Source organism: Lutra lutra, chromosome 3, assembly GCF_902655055.1.
Source record: "Lutra lutra chromosome 3, mLutLut1.2, whole genome shotgun sequence".
Taxonomy (NCBI): domain Eukaryota; kingdom Metazoa; phylum Chordata; class Mammalia; order Carnivora; family Mustelidae; genus Lutra; species Lutra lutra.
Window position 1 is genome coordinate 83991313 of NC_062280.1, and position 21976 is coordinate 84013288.

The window sequence follows — 21976 nt, forward strand, 5'->3', positions numbered from 1 at the left end:
AGCTGAACATGAATAAACATGTGATGGTGCCACTTGTAACCCCTTTTGTTTACTTACCTCCCACTCTTTCCTTAGGGCTCCCAGGTTGCTATTAGTGACATGACTTGACTTGCTAATGGAGAGATCACATGAAGATACTAATGTCAATTTATATGTTAAATATTATCTAAGTTTAATGTAATTCTTATTTTTTAGGTAAATATTTTAAGTAAATGCCTTGAAATACTTGTTTTACCTGAGAGGATTATTTTGCACCAGCTAGTTTGGAGCTTGTTCATCTGTATGTAGGGCAAGAAAAATTCTTTGTTGTAACTTTGACCTACTTGGACAACTTCAAGTAAATAAGACCTATTCTCACCTGTTTTCTCTTGTAAATGCTTTCTTTTCGTTTCTTTGGTTTATAGTTTCTGTTCATATTACTATTATAGGCTTCATTAATTTTTTTTCTTCTTAACATTGTCACCTTGCAGACTCTTCCCTTGAAATAGAAGTGTTGGTCCTTGAACAACATGAGGATTGGGACATACTTTTTTTTGTATGTCTTGATATTTTCTACTTAAAAGCTGTCATTTGAAACTAATAATTTAGTAGCTCTGGAAGTCACATTTTCCCATTCTGCAGGGTTTGTTGCTTTTTTGTCTTGGTTTATTATTTTACTTTTTTAATTGTTGTAGTCTGTCTCTATGCCAAAGATCAGCCTGAGGTATAAAATTAAAGCCTCTCGGGTGTATGTGAGCCTGTACCTTCCCCTGGGCGTGCATCATGACTTTTTAATTCCCCTCATTTTATGCAGTTTCTTTTGAATATCCTTTTTTTTTTTTTTTTTAAAGATTTTATTTATTTATTTGACAGAGAGAGATCACAAGTAGACGGAGAGGAAGGCAGAGAGAGAGAGAGAGAGGGAAGCAGGCTTCTTGCTGAGCAGAGAGCCCGATGTGGGACTCGATCCCAGGACCCTGAGATCATGACCTGAGCCGAAGGCAGCGGCTTAACCCACTGAGCCACCCAGGCGCCCCTCTTTTGAATATCCTAATCTGTAACCTCTGGCTCCCAAAAAGAGGAAGAGTAATGGCACCTAGGTGGCTCAGTCGGTTAATTGGCAGACTCTTAGGCTCAGGTAATGATCTCAGGGCTGTGAGATCAAGCCTCATGTAGGATTCAGCACTGGGCTCAGTGCTCTGTGTGGAACCTTCATAAGATTCTTTATCCCTCTGACATCTTCACCCCCCGACCTCCTCACCCCTACCCCTGCACGCCCAAAAGCACATTATCTCAAAAAAAAGAAAAAAGAAAATAAAAGGAACAAAAAAATGAAGGGTAAATGAAGGGAGGGAAAAGGGGCATTGGCCTTTTAAATCCCATGAAAGTTATGTCTCAGGAGGAAGAGGGACTTCAACAATAAGAGGAAATGGACTCATAGCAGCAATGGCCACGGTCGCCAAACTGTGGAAAGAACCAAGATGCCCTTCAACGGACGAATGGATAAGGAAAATGTGGTCCATAAACACTATGGAGTATTATGCCTCTATCAGAAAGGATGAATACCCAGCTTTTGTAGCAACATGGACAGGACTGGAAGAGATTATGCTGAGTGAAATAAGTCAAGCAGAGAAAGTCAATTATCATGTGGTTTCACTTATTTGTGGAGCATAACAAATAACATGGAGGACATGGGGAGATGGAGAGGAGAAGGGAGCTGAGGGAAATTGGAAGGGGAGGTGAACCATGAGAGACTATGGACCCTGAAAAACAACATGAGGGTTTTGAAGGGGTGGGGGGTGGGAGGTTGGGGGAACCAGGTGGTGGATATTGGGGAGGGCACGTATTGCATGGAGCACTGGGTGTGTTGCAAAAACAATGAATACTGTCATGCTGAAAAGAAATTAAAAAAAAAAAACAAAACACTCAAAAAAAAAAAAAAAGGAAATGGACTAACAATGGCAACCTGTCTGTTAATGTTTCTCTGAGATAAGAAGCCACAATCAGCACAAATCCTTGATATTTGGATCCTGTAGGATCTCTTTTACCCATTCTGTCACCACAAGCTGTGTGCAAGATCCTCCAGTAACAGGTTGATAGCTGCCTCCCATTGGACATGGTAGTGGGGGATGGGTGCTGCTACTGAGCAAAGAGCTGAAAATAACCAAAATTAATGGAAGTTTGCTTTCCAAGCCTTCCTCTGGATATTACAAACCTTAAAGAGACTCTAGAGTTCCGAAATAGTTATATCACATTCTGTCCTGTACAATTGCTTTCTAGTGGAGATAGATTCGTGGTGCTTCCTACTTTCCATAATCCATCTTCCCGTAATCCCTCTAGGACATTTCTTTTTTAATTATTTGTTTGTTTTACTAGATATTGCAAGGACAGGGATTATCTGATTTCTTTTTGCTCAGTGATTCTTATCCACACGACTCCTTACCGACTTTCCAAAGTTCATATGATAAACATGTATTGCTTTCTAATCTTAAAAAAAGTTTATTATTTTAAAAATACAGATGTTTATTAACATAAATTGTACAGGTACACATTTGGATTGTTAGTCTTGCACATCTGGGATACTGACAGTTTTCTTTCAGAATGCATTCATCTGGTATTTTTATTCCCTTAAAGAAAAGTCTAGTGATAATTTTGATGGCTCCTTTGGCGTTTACAGGGTGTTTTGGTGTTTTTTCACACCACTTCAGACTAACAGAACACTGCATTGGGTATCACTAAAAGCAACACCTGCTGCTTATATGTAAGTTGTGTGATCTTGGCAGGTTTTTTAAAAATCTCTGCCTAATTTCTACTCTTATAAAAAGTAGGCTATGTGTTCTTTAAAGCCCTTTTCTTTACTAAATCCATGAGTTTATCCCTTGTTTTATACTTCTACTGCCTTTTCTATTTATATCTTTTCTTTCTTATGTCCTTTCTTTTATATTCATATATCTTATTTCCAGCCAGACTTTAAGCTTTTGATGATAGAAGCCAACTTTAATATTCATCTTTCCCATAGTGGTTTTCCCAAGGCCTTGTAATGAATACTGATTCACTAAATAGTTTGTTTAGTTGGGCATCTGGGTGGCTTAGTTGGTTAAGGGACTGCCTTCAGCTCAGGTCATGATCCTGGAGTCCTGGGATCGAGTGCCGCATCAGGCTCTTTGCTCAGCAGGGAGTCTGCTTCTCCCTTTGACCCTCGCCATCTCCTGCTCATGCTCTCTCTCTCTCTCTGTCTCTCAAATAAATAAAAATCTTTAAAAAAATAATAATTTGTTTAATTGAGTTGATTGAGAATCTTTGTTATCAGCTTTGTGCTCCTTGGTTTTCTCACTATCATACAAGGAGGCATTTCTACATTTATTTTATATAAATAAATAACCTTTTTATAGATTGCATTTATCTTCTCTTTTATTTGTAATGTCATTCCTAGTAACAATTAGTGTATAATGTGCTGAAACTATTCCTTTAAAAACAATGTCTGGAAACTGAAGCCATAAACTCATTTATATGTATACACAGACACACATATATATGTCATCCATACACATAGACGTATGGAAATTCACACATATACACATGGAAATTGGAAAATATTCCAAATATATGTTGTATACCTGTCATTAATTTATTGGGCCAAGTAAGTCATGAAATATTATCACCATATAATATCACCAAAAAATTTATATCTAGTTTACACAGCTGACAAGTTGAGTGCCTAAAATTTGTGGCATGAAAGGACTTACAAATGATTTAAAACAACAGTATTATTTTGGTGAAGCTGTATGTTTTTTACTTTAAAATAATTATTAATTCAATAATTTATTGAGCAGTTTATTCTCAGGCATAGGGGGTGGTTATCCAAAGCAAGTATCAGGGTGCCTGGTTGGCTCATTTGGTTAAGTGTCTGCCTTCAGCTCAGGTCATGATCCCAGGGTCCTGCTTCTCCCTCTCCCTCTGGCCCCCTAGTCATGCTTGCCTGTGCTCTCTGTGTTTCGGTAGTGCTTTCTCTCACAAATAAATAAGTAAAAATCTAAAAAAACAAAACAAAACCAGTGTCATAATCTCTGCCTTTGTAAGATTTGATAATTCTAGATTCTTTAGGACAGTGATATTCAAAATCAGGTTTTATCTTATAATGTAGATGTTGTCTGCTGTTGCTAATCAGCTAGCTGAGAGATACTTTGTCAATAGTCTAGACTTAAAACAGTACCTGACTTTTTGTTAGTGGTATATATGTACATATATACACACACATACCACTATACATTATACAGGTGTGTGTGTGTGTGTGTATAATATATATGTATACATTATATGTTGTGTGTGTATAGATATAGATATATAAAATGGAATATTATTCAGCCACAAAAAGAACGAGATCTTGTTATTTGTCACAGCATATATAGATCTAGAGGGCTTTATAGTAAGTGAAATCCAAGAAAGAAAAATACCAAATGGTTTCACTTATATGTAGAATCAAAAACAAAACAAAACAAATGAATAACAACAACAACAACAAACAGAAACAGACCAAGAAATACAGAAAAACTGATGGTTGCCACAAGGAAAGGGTGTGGGAAGATGGACAAAATGGGTGAAGGGGAGTAGAAGGTATAGGCTTCCAGTTGCGGAATGTGTAAGTCACAGAGGTGAAAGGTACAGCATAGAGAGTATAGTCAGTGGTATGGTAATAGTGTATGGTGACAGGTGGTAGCTACACTTGTGAGCAGAGCATAGTGTATAAACTTATTAAATCACTATGTTTTACACTTGGAACTAATGTAATATAATGTACCAACCATAGTTCAATTAAAAAAAAAATCTGATTTGAGGGGCTGTCCTAGGAGTCTATTCACGTTGATTGTCCCTGGATGGTTTGGTGTTTTGTTAGTCTGAAAGACAGTGATTAGAACCAGCCTAAGGTGAAGAGGTTAAGTTGGCTGTACATACCTAAGTTGGCTGTACATACCAGATAGATTTTTGTTTACCATCCCTAAGGTGGGGAAACACTTGACACCTGGTTGGATATTGAGCTCTATTTGGAAATACATTATTAGTGTCATTTGTTTCTTTTCTAGTTATTTTTTTTTTACAATTTAAGAGATTTTTCTAAATAATCACATTTATTGTTAGTTAGAGTTAGTTTAAAATATATGATATAGGCACACTTAGGTGCCTCAGTGGGTTAAGTGTCTGCCTTTGGCTCAGGTCATGATCCCAGGGTCCTGGGATTGAGCCCCATGTGGGGCTCTCTGCTCAGCAGGGACTCTGCCTCTCACTCTCACTCTCCTCTGTGCTTGCTCTCTCTTTTTGTCTCTCTCTCAAATTATAAAATAAAATATATAATGTAGAGACAATGAAGAATATAGATAGAGGTTCTGAGTGAGGTTTGGAGTTAGGAAGTAACTATGAGAAAACAGGAGCTCTAAGTGGTTGAAATCTCAGGAGCAGTAAAGGACATGCTTCATAAAATTTAGGAATTAATCAACATGTAGTTTTTAGAAAGCATAGAAATGGGTGATTATTGTGATAAATAAGCCACCTCATTTGGTAAGTGAAAACTGAGTGTACACATGATTGTGTCTTAAATTCATTCATTTAGTTATCCTGCTTTGGTTAACATCTTCTTAAGAAGCCTAACATTCCAAATATAAGTATGCTAAGTAGTGGTCAATGAATATATTTTAGTATTTCACCTTTTAACATTTCTTCTTCAATTATAAGAATGTGAGTTGTAGAATTCATTGAAAATGTATGAGCAGGCAGCTTCATGTGCCATATATCTATAATTCCTGTCATTTTTGTCTTTTGCAACACAGAAACAAATTTTCAATGGCCAGTACCTTTCTGCTTTACAATTTGGAAGTACTCTAGAATTGATGTAGTGAGAATCTTCCCACCCTATATATGTATCTACCTTTATGTGTGTCTTGTAACTCAGCAGAATGACCTAAGGCAGAAAAGTCAGAACCGTATTGCGACTCATTTGAGCCAGTAGTGTAGAACTGTGATTCCTGAGACCTGGTAGTACAGCAGGTCAATCAGAGAACATTCTGTAGATTCCAGATTTATGACTAAGACACAGAAATAATATTTTAGAAGAATTTTCCCAGGCGATTATGATATTTGGGAAACTTACATTGAGTAAAGCAAATAATCAATTTCTTTGTGTGTGTTTCTAATTATAGTTTAATGTTACCCTTGTGTCCAAAATTTCATCAATGCCAGCAGATTTTCCTTTTCCTTTTCAAATAAAAAGTTTAGCTATTTGTGAGCTTGTACTCTTTATGAGGAAGAATGCTTTCATTGGGCCTACCATGTTTCATTGGATGTACCACATTAAAGATATGTCACTGGATGCAGTGGGTTGTAAGAAATTATACAGCAGAATCTCATCATAGGTGAATTGAAATCTAACTGCCCTAAGTTTGACTCCACTGTACTACATAGTTCTGAAGAATGTTAACAGTGTAATTAGAGAGGAGAATAATGATTAACATTTAGATATTTTTTTATTTTTTATTTTTTTTAAAGATTTTATTTATTTATTTGACAGGGAGAGATCACAAGTAGGCAGAGACGCAGGCAGAGAGAGAAGGGGAAGCAGGCTTCCTGCTGAGCAGAAAGCCCAATGTGGGGCTTGTTCCCAGGACCTTGGGACCATGACCCGAGCTGAAGGCAGAGGCTTTAACCCACTGAGCCACCCAGGTGCCCCGAGCCAGCTGATTTTTAAAGTCCCAGGGAGACACTTAATCAACTGAGCCACCCAAGCCTGTGCATTTTGTTTTTTTACTTTAAAAAAATTTTTAAGGGGCACCTTATTCAGGTTTTATAAAAAGAACTCTTTTGTCATTTACCAGGAACTCTATAGGCATGTTTTATGACACAAATCCAGTTTTTTTCCAACTCTGCATATTAGAGTAATAATTTATAGCAGAAGGAGTTTCTACACCTTTAAATTCAGGTCTGTTGACCTGGGATTTATTATTTTTTTTAATGTGCGTTCATCCATTTTGCTCATGTCTTTCTAAATACTACTTGTTCTTTACCACCGACCACCCACTTGGCATCACAGTAACTGACACAGCTTCTCCAACAATGCCATGCCATTAGTGCTTTTTTCATCTTATGATTGGAATTGGGAGACCATAATCTTCAGTTAGCACCATTAGTTAGCTGGCTTTAACAGAGCAAATGTTTGTCCTCATCTTCTGAATCAAGCACATCTTTTTTGTTCTTTTTATATTAGGCACCTTTCATGTGATTTGACACCACTTTGAGATAACTATTTTCTAAAGTTGGTAACTATTTTCTAAAGTTGGTAACTATTTTAGATACTAATTTCTGCTTTTGCTTAATTTATTTTAAGTCTAGGGATTTTAATTATTCCCAAGAAATATTGATGAATCAAAATCTGTTCATAAAAACATTGTTTTCTGTGTTGTTAAAACACATATATCAAAACAATTTAATAATTCTTTGCAGGAAAGAAGATTTTTTTTTTTTTTGGTGGTGTTTTTGATCAGGGGATGACATATAAATATAAAACACCCAGGCTAGTGTTTGTTTCTTTATTTCACTCTTTTGTTTTAAAATTTTTTAGAGTGTTTTTATTTATTTATTTATTTTTAAGATTTTTTTTAAAAATTTATTTGACAGATCACAAGTAGGCAGAGAGGCAGGCAGGCAGAGAGAGGAGGAGGAGGAGGCAGGATCTCTGCTGAGCAGAGAGCCTGATGCGGGACTTGATCCCAGGACCCTGAGATCATGACATGAGCTGAAGGCAGAGGCTTTAACCACTGAGCCACCCAGACGCCCCTTTTTAGAGTTTTTTTAAAACGATTTTATTTATTTCTTAGGGTGAAAGAACACAAGCAGGGGGAGCAGCAGAGAGAGGAGAAGCGGCTCCTCGCTGAGCAGGGAGCCCCATGTGAGGCTCCATCCCAGGACTCCTGGATCATGATCTGAGCCGAAGCAGACAGTTAAACGACTGATCCACCTAGGCGCCCCGTTTAAGGAGTTTATATGACTATCCTCTGAAGGCTCTCTGAATTATCAGATGAAAGGACAAAACCTTTATTACTTTTCAGTAACTGGAGAAAGAAAAACTTTTCTGACTTTTTAATTCTGCTTGTGGCTTATGCTCTGTGATGTTTTCTAATAGGTAGCCTTTTAGCTTATTTTATTTACCATAATGAAAGTCCTATGGCTTCATGGTATCTTTCCTATGCCACATTCTCCTTTTTCAGTGATCCTTACATACTGTTTACCTCAGTATAATCCTTAAATACTGTTTACCTTTAGGCTTAGCTTGGATTGAAGAGATGGTATCTGTACCAATGGATTTCTTTATCTTCTGTGGTATCTTAACAGTTTTATGAGGTTTGGTGTGGAATGAAAAGTAATTGACAATTTTCTCAGTAGCTGGTGAAGTATGGTTCTGGGACTGGGAGTAGGAGCATCATCTGGGAATTTATCAGAAATGCAAATTGTCAATTGCTACCTTAAAACTATTAAATCAGAAACTCTGGGTATGTTGCCAAGCAATCATCATCTCTTCCAGGTGTTGAATTCTTACCATTAGTAATTTGAGGTCTTTGAGATCCATGTAACTGTAGATTGATCTACCCATCATTTCTTTTTATTACCAATATTCAAAACTATTTTTTTATATTGATGAGAACTCAGTGAATGTATACCATTGAAGTATTCTTTCATAATTTGGAGTACTTCAGTTGAATTTACACTTGTATTTATTGCATTGACAAAGAAGTACTGACAAGGAAATTATTTAGAACAAGAATCTGTGCTTTTGCTACCCCCACTTCCCCATCTTCCTCTTGGTTCTTCTCTCCAGTGTAATGTGATAAAGGGTACTGCTGTGCATGGGATTTGACAGCATTGCATATCAGGTAAACCATTGAATTTAACCCCCACAATACCCATGAATTAGTTAATAGTTTTATCTCAAATTTTGCGGAGAAGAAAACTGGAGCTTAGGAAAGTTAATTTGTGAAGGTGACTCCACAGAACAAGAACCCAAATCTGGGCCCTGCTGATAACAAAGCTCTTAAATATAGTAGTACCATCAGTCTCATTTCTCTAGTTGTGCTTTTCCTTACTCTTGAAGAATTTGCATTTATCTTAAACTTGATGTACAGTTTTTTTTTTTCCCCTGGGCTTTTTACAATCCTGATTTGAATTTTTTTTTTTTTTTAATTTCATCACTTGTGACTTTCTAAGAAAAACTAAAACTTTCTAGAAAAATTTTGGTGTCTTCATCTTCACTTCCTTTGCTTTTACTTTTTTTCTGGTTTAATTTAAAAAAAGGAAAACCTTTTCATGTAGTCAGTTAAAGATTTAGAGTCTGTATTGCCAGCTTTTTCAGACATGCTAAAATGCCTCTAGTAATTTCAAGTTTGAAGTAAGTAGGGAGACTATTCCAGTCATGGCAGAATTATGTTAGAAGTAGAAGTGTAGATATTGACTAGTAATTTTAATATTATTTGAAATATTCCTCTTAAACCCCGTGTCTTAATTGGAGTCAGCAAATAAAAGATGAAATATACTACCCTAATTCCAGAAAGGAGACTATGTTACTAATCATTTTTAATGTGTTGGTAGCAAGCTGTCAATCAGTTATAAAATGATAAATACTTGATGCTCTTTGTCTAACAGTAATTGACTTTTTGTGAGTTCAGATGTTGATTTATAGACCTTTTTTCACAGTTAGGGTATTTTAAGCCACAGTGAGGATATCATTTCATGTTGTTAAAAGGGTCCCCCTCGCCACATGCAGCTTTTATTTAAGGGGAGAAATAATTAAAAAAGAATAAAGTAAGAAATGGTTAACGTAAAGATTCTCAGAGTGGCTTGCATAGACATTAGGCTCCTAGAAGGTACCCAAAGGCAGCTGAGAAGACTGCTTTTCTCCTAAGAAAAAATATTCTTAAAGAATAAACCAGTTGAATACTCTGTTCTTGAGTTCCAATTTCGGATCTTGGAACCAGAAGCCCTTTGAACTTTGGGCCCTGGCTACATGGCTTATACAGTTAGGGGGAGACAGATTGCTTGCTCTCAATCTGTCAAAGCCTTGCTCAGATGCTATCCTGTTAGCACTTCCAGAGAAGAATAAAACAGCATTCCAAGGGTTGGCATCTAATTGTCAGTATGTAAAATTAATAAATGTGAGTTAATGAGTTATTAAATGAGTTAAATACAAAGTACGTGTAACAGTTCCTATATAAGCAAACAGTGCTTAAGTTCTTATTACCCGACTAGTAAAGATTGCTATTGGAAATCAGTGCTAAGAAAATTAGATCTTGGGGTGCCTGGGTGGCTTGATCGGTTAAGTGGCTGCCTTCACTCAGGTCATGATCCCAAGGTCCTGGGATCCAGCCCCACATCCGAGCTCGGGGCGGGGGCAGGGGGCTGCTTCTCCCTCTCTCTCTGCCTGCTGCTATGCCTACTTGTGCTGTCTGTTTCGCTGTCAAATAAATAAAATCTTAAAAAAAAAAAGAAAGAAAAAAGAAAAGAAATTTAGATCTTTTAGCCAAATGTATTTATCTGTGACTATATTGCCATAAAGAATTTTACAAATTTTTCTTTATTTTATTAGTATATATATTTTCCATTCACATTATCACTGCCAATTTTGTTTTGGATATTGTGCTAAAATGCTTGGAATTTTAATGGTTTGGGGATATTGGTAGTTAAGTGGACAGTCTTTTTAATGTAATTTGATTATGGATGAAGGGAAATAAAGCAATTATGGAAGTTCATGGAAGAGGCATTACCTACCCTTTAATGACGGTGTATTTATGATGAGCAAGAAAGCCAAGGTTTTCTGGAAGGTTATGATCCTGTGGGATGGATGGAGAGGGAAACATTCTGTATAAAGGAAGCATATAGTTTTAAGGAAAGAAAAATAGTTAAGGAAGGGAATGTGAATAATCGATTGAAGCGAAAGGTAGGAGTTAGTTGTCTGTAAGAGCCATATACCATGTGGTATGGGAATGTCAAATAAGCCAGACTTAGAGAACTGTTTAGATTTTTTTCAGTTTTATTGAGAAATGATTTACATATAGCACGACAGTTTAATTTATGTATATTGTGAAATGATTACCACAAGAGATTGAGGTGAGTTTTTGAAGTTGGAGAAATTGGAATTTTCGTGTTTTAAAAGTTGTGTTTATTTTGATTCTGTAATACTAAATTCTTAATCTCTTCAAGCCTGTAATGTTTTATATTCATGCTTTTTTTTTTTAAGGATTTCAGTTTGTTAAAATGAGCAGTCGCAAATCAAAGAGTAACAACTTAATACATGCAGAGTACCTTTCACAGGTTAGTATATATTTTCATTAACCTCAAAGTCCATTATCAATCAAAACTGATCAGAGAAATAATTATCTTCTTAATTTGAATTCTTTCCTTAACACTTATGAAACACTTTACATTTTCAAGGAGAGACTCTTCACTACTTTCATCCTTTTTAAGGCTTTAGACAGTTGGAATCCTAACTTTACTCCTGTCTTCCCAAATGTGTCCTAATTTCAGTTTACTTCAGAGTTCTCTACTTCTTTTGTTAAATTTATTCCTATTTTATTTCTTGTGATTGTGTTATAAATGGAATTGTTTTAACTTTTTTATTTTTTCATTGCTAGCATATCTAAATGCAGTTGATGTTTATATATTAATCTGTATCCTGTAACCTGACCAGACTTGCTAGTTCTCATAGTTTTTATTTTTTTATGTAAGATCATGTCATCGGGAAACATAGTTTAACTTTCTTTTCAGTATAGTGACTTTATTATTTTTGTTTTAATTGTCTAATTGCCCTGGCTGGAACTTTCAGTACAATATTGAGTAACAACTGAAAAACAGACATTCTTATTTTGTTTTTGATTTTGGGGAAACACATTCAGTCTTTTACCGTTGAAGTGATGTTAGATATAGGTTTTTATAGATGCCCTTTATTGGGGTGAGGATGTGTTGCCCTTTTTTCCTAGTATGTTGAGTGTTTTTATCATGAACATTTAATATTATCTTAAGTGCATACAGTATTCGAAGTGCTAAGCATATATCTATGTGTCTGTGTCTTAAGATAGGGAATGGGTATAATAACTCTGTCCTGGTATTTCTATTTATCTTGATTGACCAGAACTATAGTTTTTTTAAAGATTTTTATTTATTTATTTATTTATTTGACAGAGAGAGATCACAGTAGACAGAGGCAGGCAGAGAGAGAGAGAGAGAGGGAAGCAGGCTCCCTGCTGAGCAGAGAGCCCGATGCGGGACTCGATCCCAGGACCCTGGGATCATGACCTGAGCCGAAGGCAGTGGCTTAACCCACTGAGCCACCCAGGCGCCCTAGTTTTTTTAAATCATAACTAAATGTATGTTATTGGCATCCCTTCATCCCTTACTTTTTTTTTTTCTTTCTGGAAGGAAAAGGTTTAATTCTGTTTCATGAAAGAATTTTAGCTTAAGTATGATTTACATATCCTAGTAAAGTAAGTATCTTCCACATACAGCTTAATTTCTGTATACATGTATATGTGTTTAACCTTCATCTCAGATCACTTTGAGATTTTTTGAACTGTTCATTGTTCACTACAGCTTCACTTCACTTTATCTCTTAGATTTTATACATAGTTGTTGCCTCTAATAGACAAGTTGAAGTTTGAAAAAGAAAAGGATATTTATATTTGATTTCTAATGATCTTATCTAGGTAGAGAAATATACCATATAATTAGTATTATGATTATATATGCTCATTTAAGTGTTTTATATGTATTAGCTATTACCTATACAAATACTTAAGTTATGTTAAAGACGACTACCTTATTTAATCTTGAGAACAGGCCTGCCAGAAAACTATTATTGTCTCTATTTTATAAATGAAAAAAATTAAGATTAGGAAAGGCTAACTTTAAGATCCACATAATTGGTCCTTCTGGCATCACTCCTCTTAATTCTTTCCCCTTCTTATATAATAATTTGCTTTGAATAATTTGCTCTGAATAATTTGCTTTGCTTAGCCTCTGGTATGTATAAACAGAACTCAGATTCTACCTTTTTGGTACATGAAGAATCAGTCCCATGCTGTCAGTCTGAGAAAAGCAAATTATCTTGGAAGCTTCTTGTTTCCAATGGTGGGACCAAATCTCAAATAGCTTCCTAAGGTTTTTGTCTTTGAAAGATTTCTGTATTAGCAGCAGATGCAAAAAAGGAAATGCCTATAATGGTCTGTCTTTTTAAAAAATGTGCTAGATTATCTGACATAATATTTTACAACTCAGTCTAAGCCCTTTATTCTAAGGCAAACTCAAAATTTATAAGAATTTTTTTTTCTTGGGGCACCCGGGTGGCTCAGTGGGTTAAGCCTCTGCCTTCGGCTCAGATCATGATCTCAGGGTCCTGGGATCAAGCCCCACATCAGGCTCTCTGCTCAGCAGGGAGCCTGCTTCCTCCTCTCTCTCTCTCTCTCTCTCTGCCTGCCTCTCTGTCTACTTGTGACCTCTGTCTGTCAAATAAATAAATAAAATCTTTAAAAAAAAAAGGAATCACCTATTTAAAAAAAAATTTTTTTTCTTAATTCATTCCAGTGATTCCTCATCTTATAGATGAATCTAATTTCTTCCATGTAGTTGAGCAATTCCTTATATGCTAAATTACTACTTTTTTTCAGTGTGTCATTTCTTTCCAATTTTTTTGCACTGTTTCTTTAGGCATGGATCATACTTTTTTAGGAGTATCTTACTCTGCTTCTAGTAGGTCCTCCATAACTATATGAACTTTTAAACTTTTATTTTCTCAGAATCCTGACTTTTATGATAGGTGCAGATAGATAGGGCTTGGGCTAAGTCAGTTTAGATTTGTTTGGTCTCTAGAGATTGAGGTATGGTTCATGAGCATTATTAGGTGAGATTACATTATTATATTATCTCCTTTTTTCCTTGGCTGATATGTACCATATAAAGTGAAGTGTTCATTTATTCACACGCAATGTAAAACATCCCTCAAATTGCTGACGTGGCTAAAGTAATTCATTCTTTCTATTGAACCTCACAGGTAAATTCTCATCCTTCCTCTGGGACTTGAGATAGGTTGAAAGAACCGTTAGTTTTACAACTCATGAAAGTAGTACTAGAACTCGTGAAAACAAGTTATTTAGGGAGGGTTGAATAGACTCATTAATACCTAATTCTGACTGCTGTAAATGTATATTCTCATTCATTTTTATTTCATGTGTAACATTTTTATTTATATTTATTCACTTTCTTTTTATCAGGTACAAAGAATTTTACGGGAAAGATTTTGTCATAAGAGCCCACATAGTAACTTATTTGGAGTACAAGTACAATACAAGTAAGTTTAGCTATCCTTTTGTCCACTATGAACTTACTTAAAGATGCCATTAGGTATTGTAAAAATTATCCACACAGATTTTATCTTGAATAAGGCTAACAAACATTTTTATAGAGATAAAAAATTTCTTCTTCTTTTATAGAAACAATAAAAATTTAAAGGAAGAGCAGATATAACTGTTGTCATAATGAGAATGCGCCTTACCTTTCAATCTTATGTTGCTTCTGTCAGCTGGTATATGGAGAAAATTCTGAGCTCTGATACTCCACAGCGTGTTGTGGAATGAAAGCTCCCAAGATTTGCCACTGTTGTCCCTTGTCTCATGACATCATAAAGCCAAGACATTTCAAACTTACTTGGTTTTCTCTTGAGGTTTCCAGAGAATCCATATTGACCTACCCTCTCTTCTGTGGTTTTCTGTATACAGCTACATAAAGTGAGAAAGAAGAAGGGAAAGAGAGAAAGAAAAAGGGAATGCCTATTTTCTGCGCATATTCAAATTCAGCTTTTAAATAGTATCACCTAGCATATTATTCCAGCTTCCTTTTTATTTTTTATTTTATTTTTTTTTAAGATTTTATTTATTTATTTGACAGAGATCATAAGTAGGCAGAGAGGCAGGCAGAGAGAGATGAAGGGAAGCAGGCTCCCTGCTGAGCAGAGAGCCCGACGTGGGGCTCAATCCCAGGACCCTGGGATCATCACCTGAGCCGAAGGCAGAGGCTTTAACCCACCCAGGCACCCCTCCAGCTTCCTTTTTAAATTTTGGCTTCTTTATGTCATTCCAGACACTTAATTGAGCTGCTAAAAAGAACTGCTATACATGGAGAAAGTAATTCTGTACTCATTATTGGACCCCGAGGATCAGGAAAAACCACGGTAAAACTATTGATTTCTGGTATTTTCTTGTTTGTGTAGGATGTGATGATTCTTATAGACAGTATTGAAAATACTTTGTAGTCAATATCTCATTAATTTCCCTTTTTTCATTTTCTTTAAATCATAGAAGACGTGCAAAGCCTTAAAAATTAGGGTGGTATATTTGAGTTGAGCATATCGTTTTTCACCACAGTAACAAATTTTCAGTTGCTGCTTTTTCCATCATGGCCTTTTGCCCATGAGGAATTTATGCATTATTAGCATTTATTGAGCATATTCCTTGTGCCTTTTCTCTGTGTTCTTGCACCTTACCTTGATCTTTTTATCTGTATTATCATTGCTTCTTTACGCTAACTCTGCAAGGTAGACATTGTTTCTGTTTATAAATTAGGTAACTTGTCATGACATTCATTCTTTTTTCCCCTGTTTTATTGTTTATTGTTTAACCCTAACTCAAGTAATTTTCATATGTACAGTCACATCTTCTAGAATTCTTTTCTACTTTCCCTCTTTATTTTCTTAGCTACCTCAAAAAGATACTCTTGATTTTTCTCCTCATTTTCTCTTTTCACATTCTTTATTCAATATATGAGATAAATTATGACTGTTACATTGACTATATTTACTATTCATTTTCAGTAGTTGGGCTGTATAAAAGCTCTTTTCTGCTATATTCCATGCAATGAATTTAGATTTCTCACTAACATGCTTTTTTTTATTACGTGTAGGAGTAAAATTATATACTAAGTAAAGTTATATAAGTTAGAAGTAAGATTGTTTTTAAAGCAATGAATGTTGACTATATATTAGGTAAGGTGTGGAAATAAGGACTTTACAGTTTTATTGAATCACCCATTTCTAATGGGGATATAAATCTAAGTAATTTCTTTTTTAATCTTTAAAGTATATTTTACATTAATTGTATTATTTACAATAATTTTTTAGTTTTGACTATATTTAATTTGATTCAGTCTTATGCTCAGTCATTTTATACAACCACTATTTCTCTCTTTAAAAAAAAAAAAGATTTTAGAGAGAGGGAGAGAGGGAACACACACAAGTAGGGGGAATGGGAGAGGGAGAAGCAGACTTCCTACTGAGCAGGGAGCCCCATGTGGGGCTTGATCCCAGGACCCTGGGGTCATGACCTGAGCTGAAGGAAGATGCTTAATGACTAAGCCACCCAGGCACCCATATTTCTTTATTCTTGAGTTCCTTAGTATGATTTTCTTTTGTGTTTGACCTCAATACTGTTCGGATGGTTTTGAAAGGAAAACCATGTGACTGGTATGCCTTTGAGCTATTAGAATATTTTAAATTTCTAACAATAATACTATTAAATAGTAGAAACACTATGCAAAGGAGATGCACAGAAAGGTCACATAAAATTAAATACAGATCTGTCTTGAACTTAAAACTTGTTCAGTTTTACTTATAATTAAGTAAATTAACTAAAAACATTAGCAGTTTTGTCTACCAGGTTGACAAACCTGTAAAATTGATAACACTAAAATTGTGAACTTATGAAGAAATAGACATGTGTCCTGCTGGTAATATAAATTGACATAACTGGAATAAGAGACAGTATCTAACTAGGCCAAAGTCATATGCCCTTTGACTCAGCAGCAGTATTTCTAGGAATTTAACTTGTGAAATGATGTATATACAGTTACTCACTACAACACTGTTTGTTGATAGTGGAAGATGAGAAACAACATAAATGCCCATCAGTAGAGTACTGGTTAATAAATGCTAGTACATTCATCCACATAATTATTATGCATCAGTGAAAAGAAACATTTGTCTGTAGTCCAGAAAAGGAAGAGGAAAAAAATACTTGTGTTGGTTTGTACTGGCATACTTCATTTTGCTTTGCTTTGTTGCACTTTGCAGATAATTGCATTTTTTACAAATTAAAAGGCTTTTGGCAACCCTTTATCGAGCAAGTATACAGGCATCATTTTTCTAACAGCATTTCTCATTTTGTCTCTATGTCACATTTTGATAATTCTCAAAATATTTCAAACATTTTCATTATTATATTTGTCATGGTGATCTGTGATCAGTGATCTTTAATGTTACTGCTGTAATTGTTTTGGGGTGCCAGGAGCCATGCCTGTATAAGATGACAAACTTAATGGATAAATGTATTGGTTCTGACTGTTCCATTCTCTGGCCACTCCCTCATCTCCCCTCCCCCCACCCTGGGCCTACCTATTCCCTGAGTTACAACAATACTGACTTTAGACCTATTAATAACTCTATAATGGCTCCTAGGTGTTCAAGCGAAAGGAAAATTCACACATCTCTCACTTTAAATCAAAAGCTAGAAATGATTGAGTTTAGTGAGGAAGACAGGTCAAAAGCCAAGGTAAGCCAAAAGCTGGGCCTCTAACACCAAGCAGCAAACCTGTGAGTGTACAGGAAAAGTCCTTGAAGGAAATTCAAAGTGCTATTCCAGTGAATCCACCAATAAGAAAATGAAACAGCCTTACTGCTGATACGGAGAAAGTTTTAGTGGCCTACACATTCCCTTATACCAAAGCCTAATCCAGAGGAAGGCCCTAATTCTGTTGAATTCTGTGAAGGCTGAGATGGGAGGAAGCTACAGAAGAAAAATTTGAAGCTACCAGTAGTTGGTTCATGAGGTTTAAGGAAAGTAGCCACCTCCAAAACATAAAAGTACAGGGTGAAGCAGCAAGTGTTGATGTAGGAAAAGGCAACATGATGAATCATGGACACATATTCTTTTTAGAGTTCCTACTCAGAGATGATAACAGAGCACCTCTCCTCACAGTTCACTGGCCAAGTGTCATATAGTTACACCTAATTTCAAGAGAGTGAAGAAGTACATTCCGCCTAGGTGACTAGAAGAGAAGTTAACCAGAAATATTTAGTGAATGTCACTGATAGCCATGACAGCTAACTTGTTTGAGTTTGTGTGTGTGTGTGTGTGTGTGTGTGATTTTTTTTCCCTGTCTAGACACTTACAGAATTTCTTTATCTTAGCAGTATGAAAATTTCAGACCAGTATCTAAGCTTGGATCATAAAAACTGATACTCTGTAAACTCCCTTAATATAAATTTAGATCTTTTTTCACTATAGGATAATTTTTTTTCAGTCTTCGTTGTTTTATTATCTTTGGAAAATACATCTTCATACAAATATTTGAAAAACACTTTTAAGTAGTACTTTAATTCTTCAAGAAGCTCATAGTGATAATCTGAGAAAATGAGATCTAGGAAAACAGTACATTTAGACCTACTATTCCATCCTAAACTATGCCTCTTGAAACAAAGTGGCATTACAACAGAGAAGTTGGTTCTCAATGAAGTGTACATCAAAGTGTCAAGCCTGCAAATATAACTTGAGCAGTTAATGCCTGGATTTATTCTGAACTTTATTGTGGAAGTTTGTACGTAAAAGCATGGAAGAAGGCTCAGAAAAAAAGGAAAGAGAGTTAGTAAACACTTATAAAGATGTTTAAATACAAATTAAAACTATACTCCATTTCATTAGTAAATTGGCTAAAGTAGATCTATTTTTTACCAGGAAAATTAATCATAAAAGAGAGTTCCCCTATTATAACCACCCCCCATGCATACATACAACTTCCCCTATTATTAACATCTTCCCTTAGTATGGTACATTTGTTGAAATTGATGAACTAATATTAATATGTTATTATTAACTAAAGTCCCATAGTTTTCATTAAGGTCCCCAGTTTTTTCATTTAAAAAAAAGCTCAGTTTATCAGCTATTTCTTTCATGAATTGTGACTTTGGTGTTATATCTAAACTTCATCATTGGGATGCCTGGGTGGCTCAGTTGGTTAAGCATCTGCCTTCCTCTCATGATCCTAGGGGTCCTGGGATCAAGCCCCATATCTGGCTTCTTGTTCAGTGGGGAGCCTGCTTCTCCCTCTGCCTGCAGCTTCCCCTTCTTGTGCTCTTTCTCTCACTCTCTCACACTCTCTCTCTGACAAAGAAAATCTTAAAAATAAATAAACTTCAACACCAAATCCAAGATCTTCTAGGTTTTCACCTATGTTTCCTTCCAGAAGTTTTATAGTTCTTTGTATTTTACATTTGGTTTGAGTTAATTTCTTTGAAATATAGGGTCTGTGTCTAAATTCTTTTTCTTTCCTTCTTTTTTTTGCATATGAATGTTTAAATTGTTTTAGCATTTGTTGACAAGGCTTTCTTTTCTTCATAGAGTTGCCTTTGCTTCTTTTTCAAAGGTCAGTTAATTCTGTTTGTATCAGTCCATTTTTACCATCTTGATGACTGTAGCTTTATAGTAAGCCTTAAAGTCCGTGTCAGTCTTCTAACTTTGTGTGCTTCTTCAGTATTGTTTTGGCTATTCTGGGTACTTTGCCTTTTTATACTAACTTTAGAATTAATATGTTAATTTCCAACTACTGGGATGTTTGAGTTCAGTTGTAGTTTCAATCTGTAGATCACATTAGAAAAACTGGTTTCTTAATTATATTGAGTTTTCACTTTCATGAACATGGAATATCTTTCCATTTACCTTTTTTAGGTCTTTCATTAGAGCTTTGTGGTTTTCCTTATATAAGGCATATACTTCGTTAGGTTTAAACCTAAGTTTTTAAAAATATTTTTGACCCTAATGTGAATAGTATACGTTTTTAATTTCAGATTCCTAGTGTTACTGCTGATATAGAGGAAAGCAGATGACCTTTGTGTGTTATCTTGTATCCTGCAATCTTGCTATAATTGATTGGTTCTTAAAATTTGTCAGTTCTTTGGGATTTTCTGCAGACAATCATGTCATCTGCAAATAGAAGAAAGTTTTATTTCTTCCATTCCTGTTTCTTTTTATAACTTTTATTTCCTTCTCTTGTCTTACTGCATTTGTTATTCACAGGCTATGTTTGAGCATTAGCTGATATTCTACAAACTCTTAATATAAATTTAGGTCTGTTTTCACTAAAGACTAATTTTATTTTTGAGTATTTCCTTTCTTTCATTTCTTTTTGTCCTCTCTTAGGATTAAAGTATCCAGTTGTTAAGCCTTTGTTCTCATTTCTTTATGTTATTTCTCCATGTTTCTTTCTTTTCTTCCTCTCCCTCAGCATTCTGCCATATCATCAGTGTGATTTTCTTCACCATACATTCCATCGTTTGCTTCTTTTCATATGATACTGCTTTTTAGTTCTAATAATCCTTCTTTTCTACCTCCATGTCATGCACCTTCTTAGTTTATTGTTTTGTGTTTATCTAAATCTGGCTTAAATGACTCAAAATATTTATTTTCTAAAATACACATTTTCAGTAGTAATTAATCTTTTTCATCAGTTTACTCTTCCTTTCTTTCATGTTACACCATTTCTGTATAAACTCCTATGTCAGTTTTTTCTGTTTCTTCAGGGCTTAAGAAGATAAAAGCCATTAAGACAAGAGTTTTTGTCAATTAATAAAACAGATAGATTGTAGATTGTTCTTGGTATGCTGACAGATTGTCCTTTTGTTACATCTTAAACCAGAACCCTCTGATGGTGCTTTGAAGTCATTGACCAAGTCTGACTTCAGTGGAATATGGAAGAATCCTGTGCTTCGTATTCCATTTCAGTATTATTTGATTTATCCTGCTGCACTCCAGTATTGGGAGGTCAGAGCTTAGGAACACTGTTTAACTTTTGTCACTTTCATAATTTGTTGTGTGTGGAGTATCCAGAGACATAAAATAGATTGTTTTAGACAAGAACTCTCATGTAAGTTTTAATATAGGAAATAAGATTACAATATAACACTGTCCTTGGCCAAGCTATTTGAAGTGCAAAAATTTGGAATCTATAGTTAATTGATAAAGATAACAGTGTGGCTTATTGTATTTTAAACATTTTATTTAAAAAATAAGATGTGGGGTGGCTGGGTGGATCACTTGGTTGGGCAGTTGCCTTCAGCTCAGATCATGAACCTGGAGTACCAGGATCAAGTCCCGCATCAGGCTCCCCAGCTCCACAGGGAGACTGCTTCTCCCTCTGACCTTCTGCTCTCTCATGCTCTCTCTCACTGTCTCTCTCTCAAATAAATGAATAAAATCCTTAAAAAAATCCGAAAGACAGATTGTACCCTGGAGAATACTTTTCTATATAGAAATTGCTGTAGACAAAGAAGCAAGTATTTGGGAATAGAATAGTAGATAAATACAAAAATCCCTGATTGTTGGTAGGTCTAAATGAAGTCAGTCAGTATGTTTGTAAAATTGTTAGCTGTAAAGACTGTGGAAATGGAGTAGCCATATCGGTTATCCTGCTTGGTGTAACATCAAAAAACTAATTCTTTTTTACTATATTTTGTAACTTAAAATATTTGGAAAGAAACTCTGTGAAAAATACTAAAATTATGCAATTGGTTATTTAGGTAGTTACACACAGACTAAGTTTTAGCAATATCCAGACTGGAAGTAAAATTATTTGAAGACATATATGCTAATACATTTAAGTTATCATTTTAGACCATACAAACACATCATGAAAAAGTTGTGAGCTAATCTAGGCAAATCATAATAACTTGTTTGAAGTAAATTCAATGGAAAGAGTGCTATAAACTGTTTCAAACTCTCTCTTTTAAGTTTTTATTTTAATCACCTGGTGCTCAGCACAACAGGAGCACTCCTTAATCCCCATCACATTTTTCACCCATTCCTCCCATCTACCTCCCTTCTAGTAAGCATCCAGTTCATTCTCTGTAGTTAAGAGTCTGTTTCTTGGTTTG

General features: G+C 35.2%; 1 protein-coding gene across 1 annotated transcript in view; it reads left to right on the plus strand.

Annotated features, from left to right (window-relative positions):
• The window catches only part of ORC4 (origin recognition complex subunit 4), a 95607-nt gene that overhangs the window by 32064 nt on the left and 41567 nt on the right, over positions 1-21976 (plus strand). Inside the window, 3 exon segments of the mRNA XM_047722410.1 lie at positions 11252-11325; positions 14277-14353; positions 15142-15232. Of these exon segments, the coding sequence (XP_047578366.1) occupies positions 11252-11325; positions 14277-14353; positions 15142-15232 (242 nt within the window).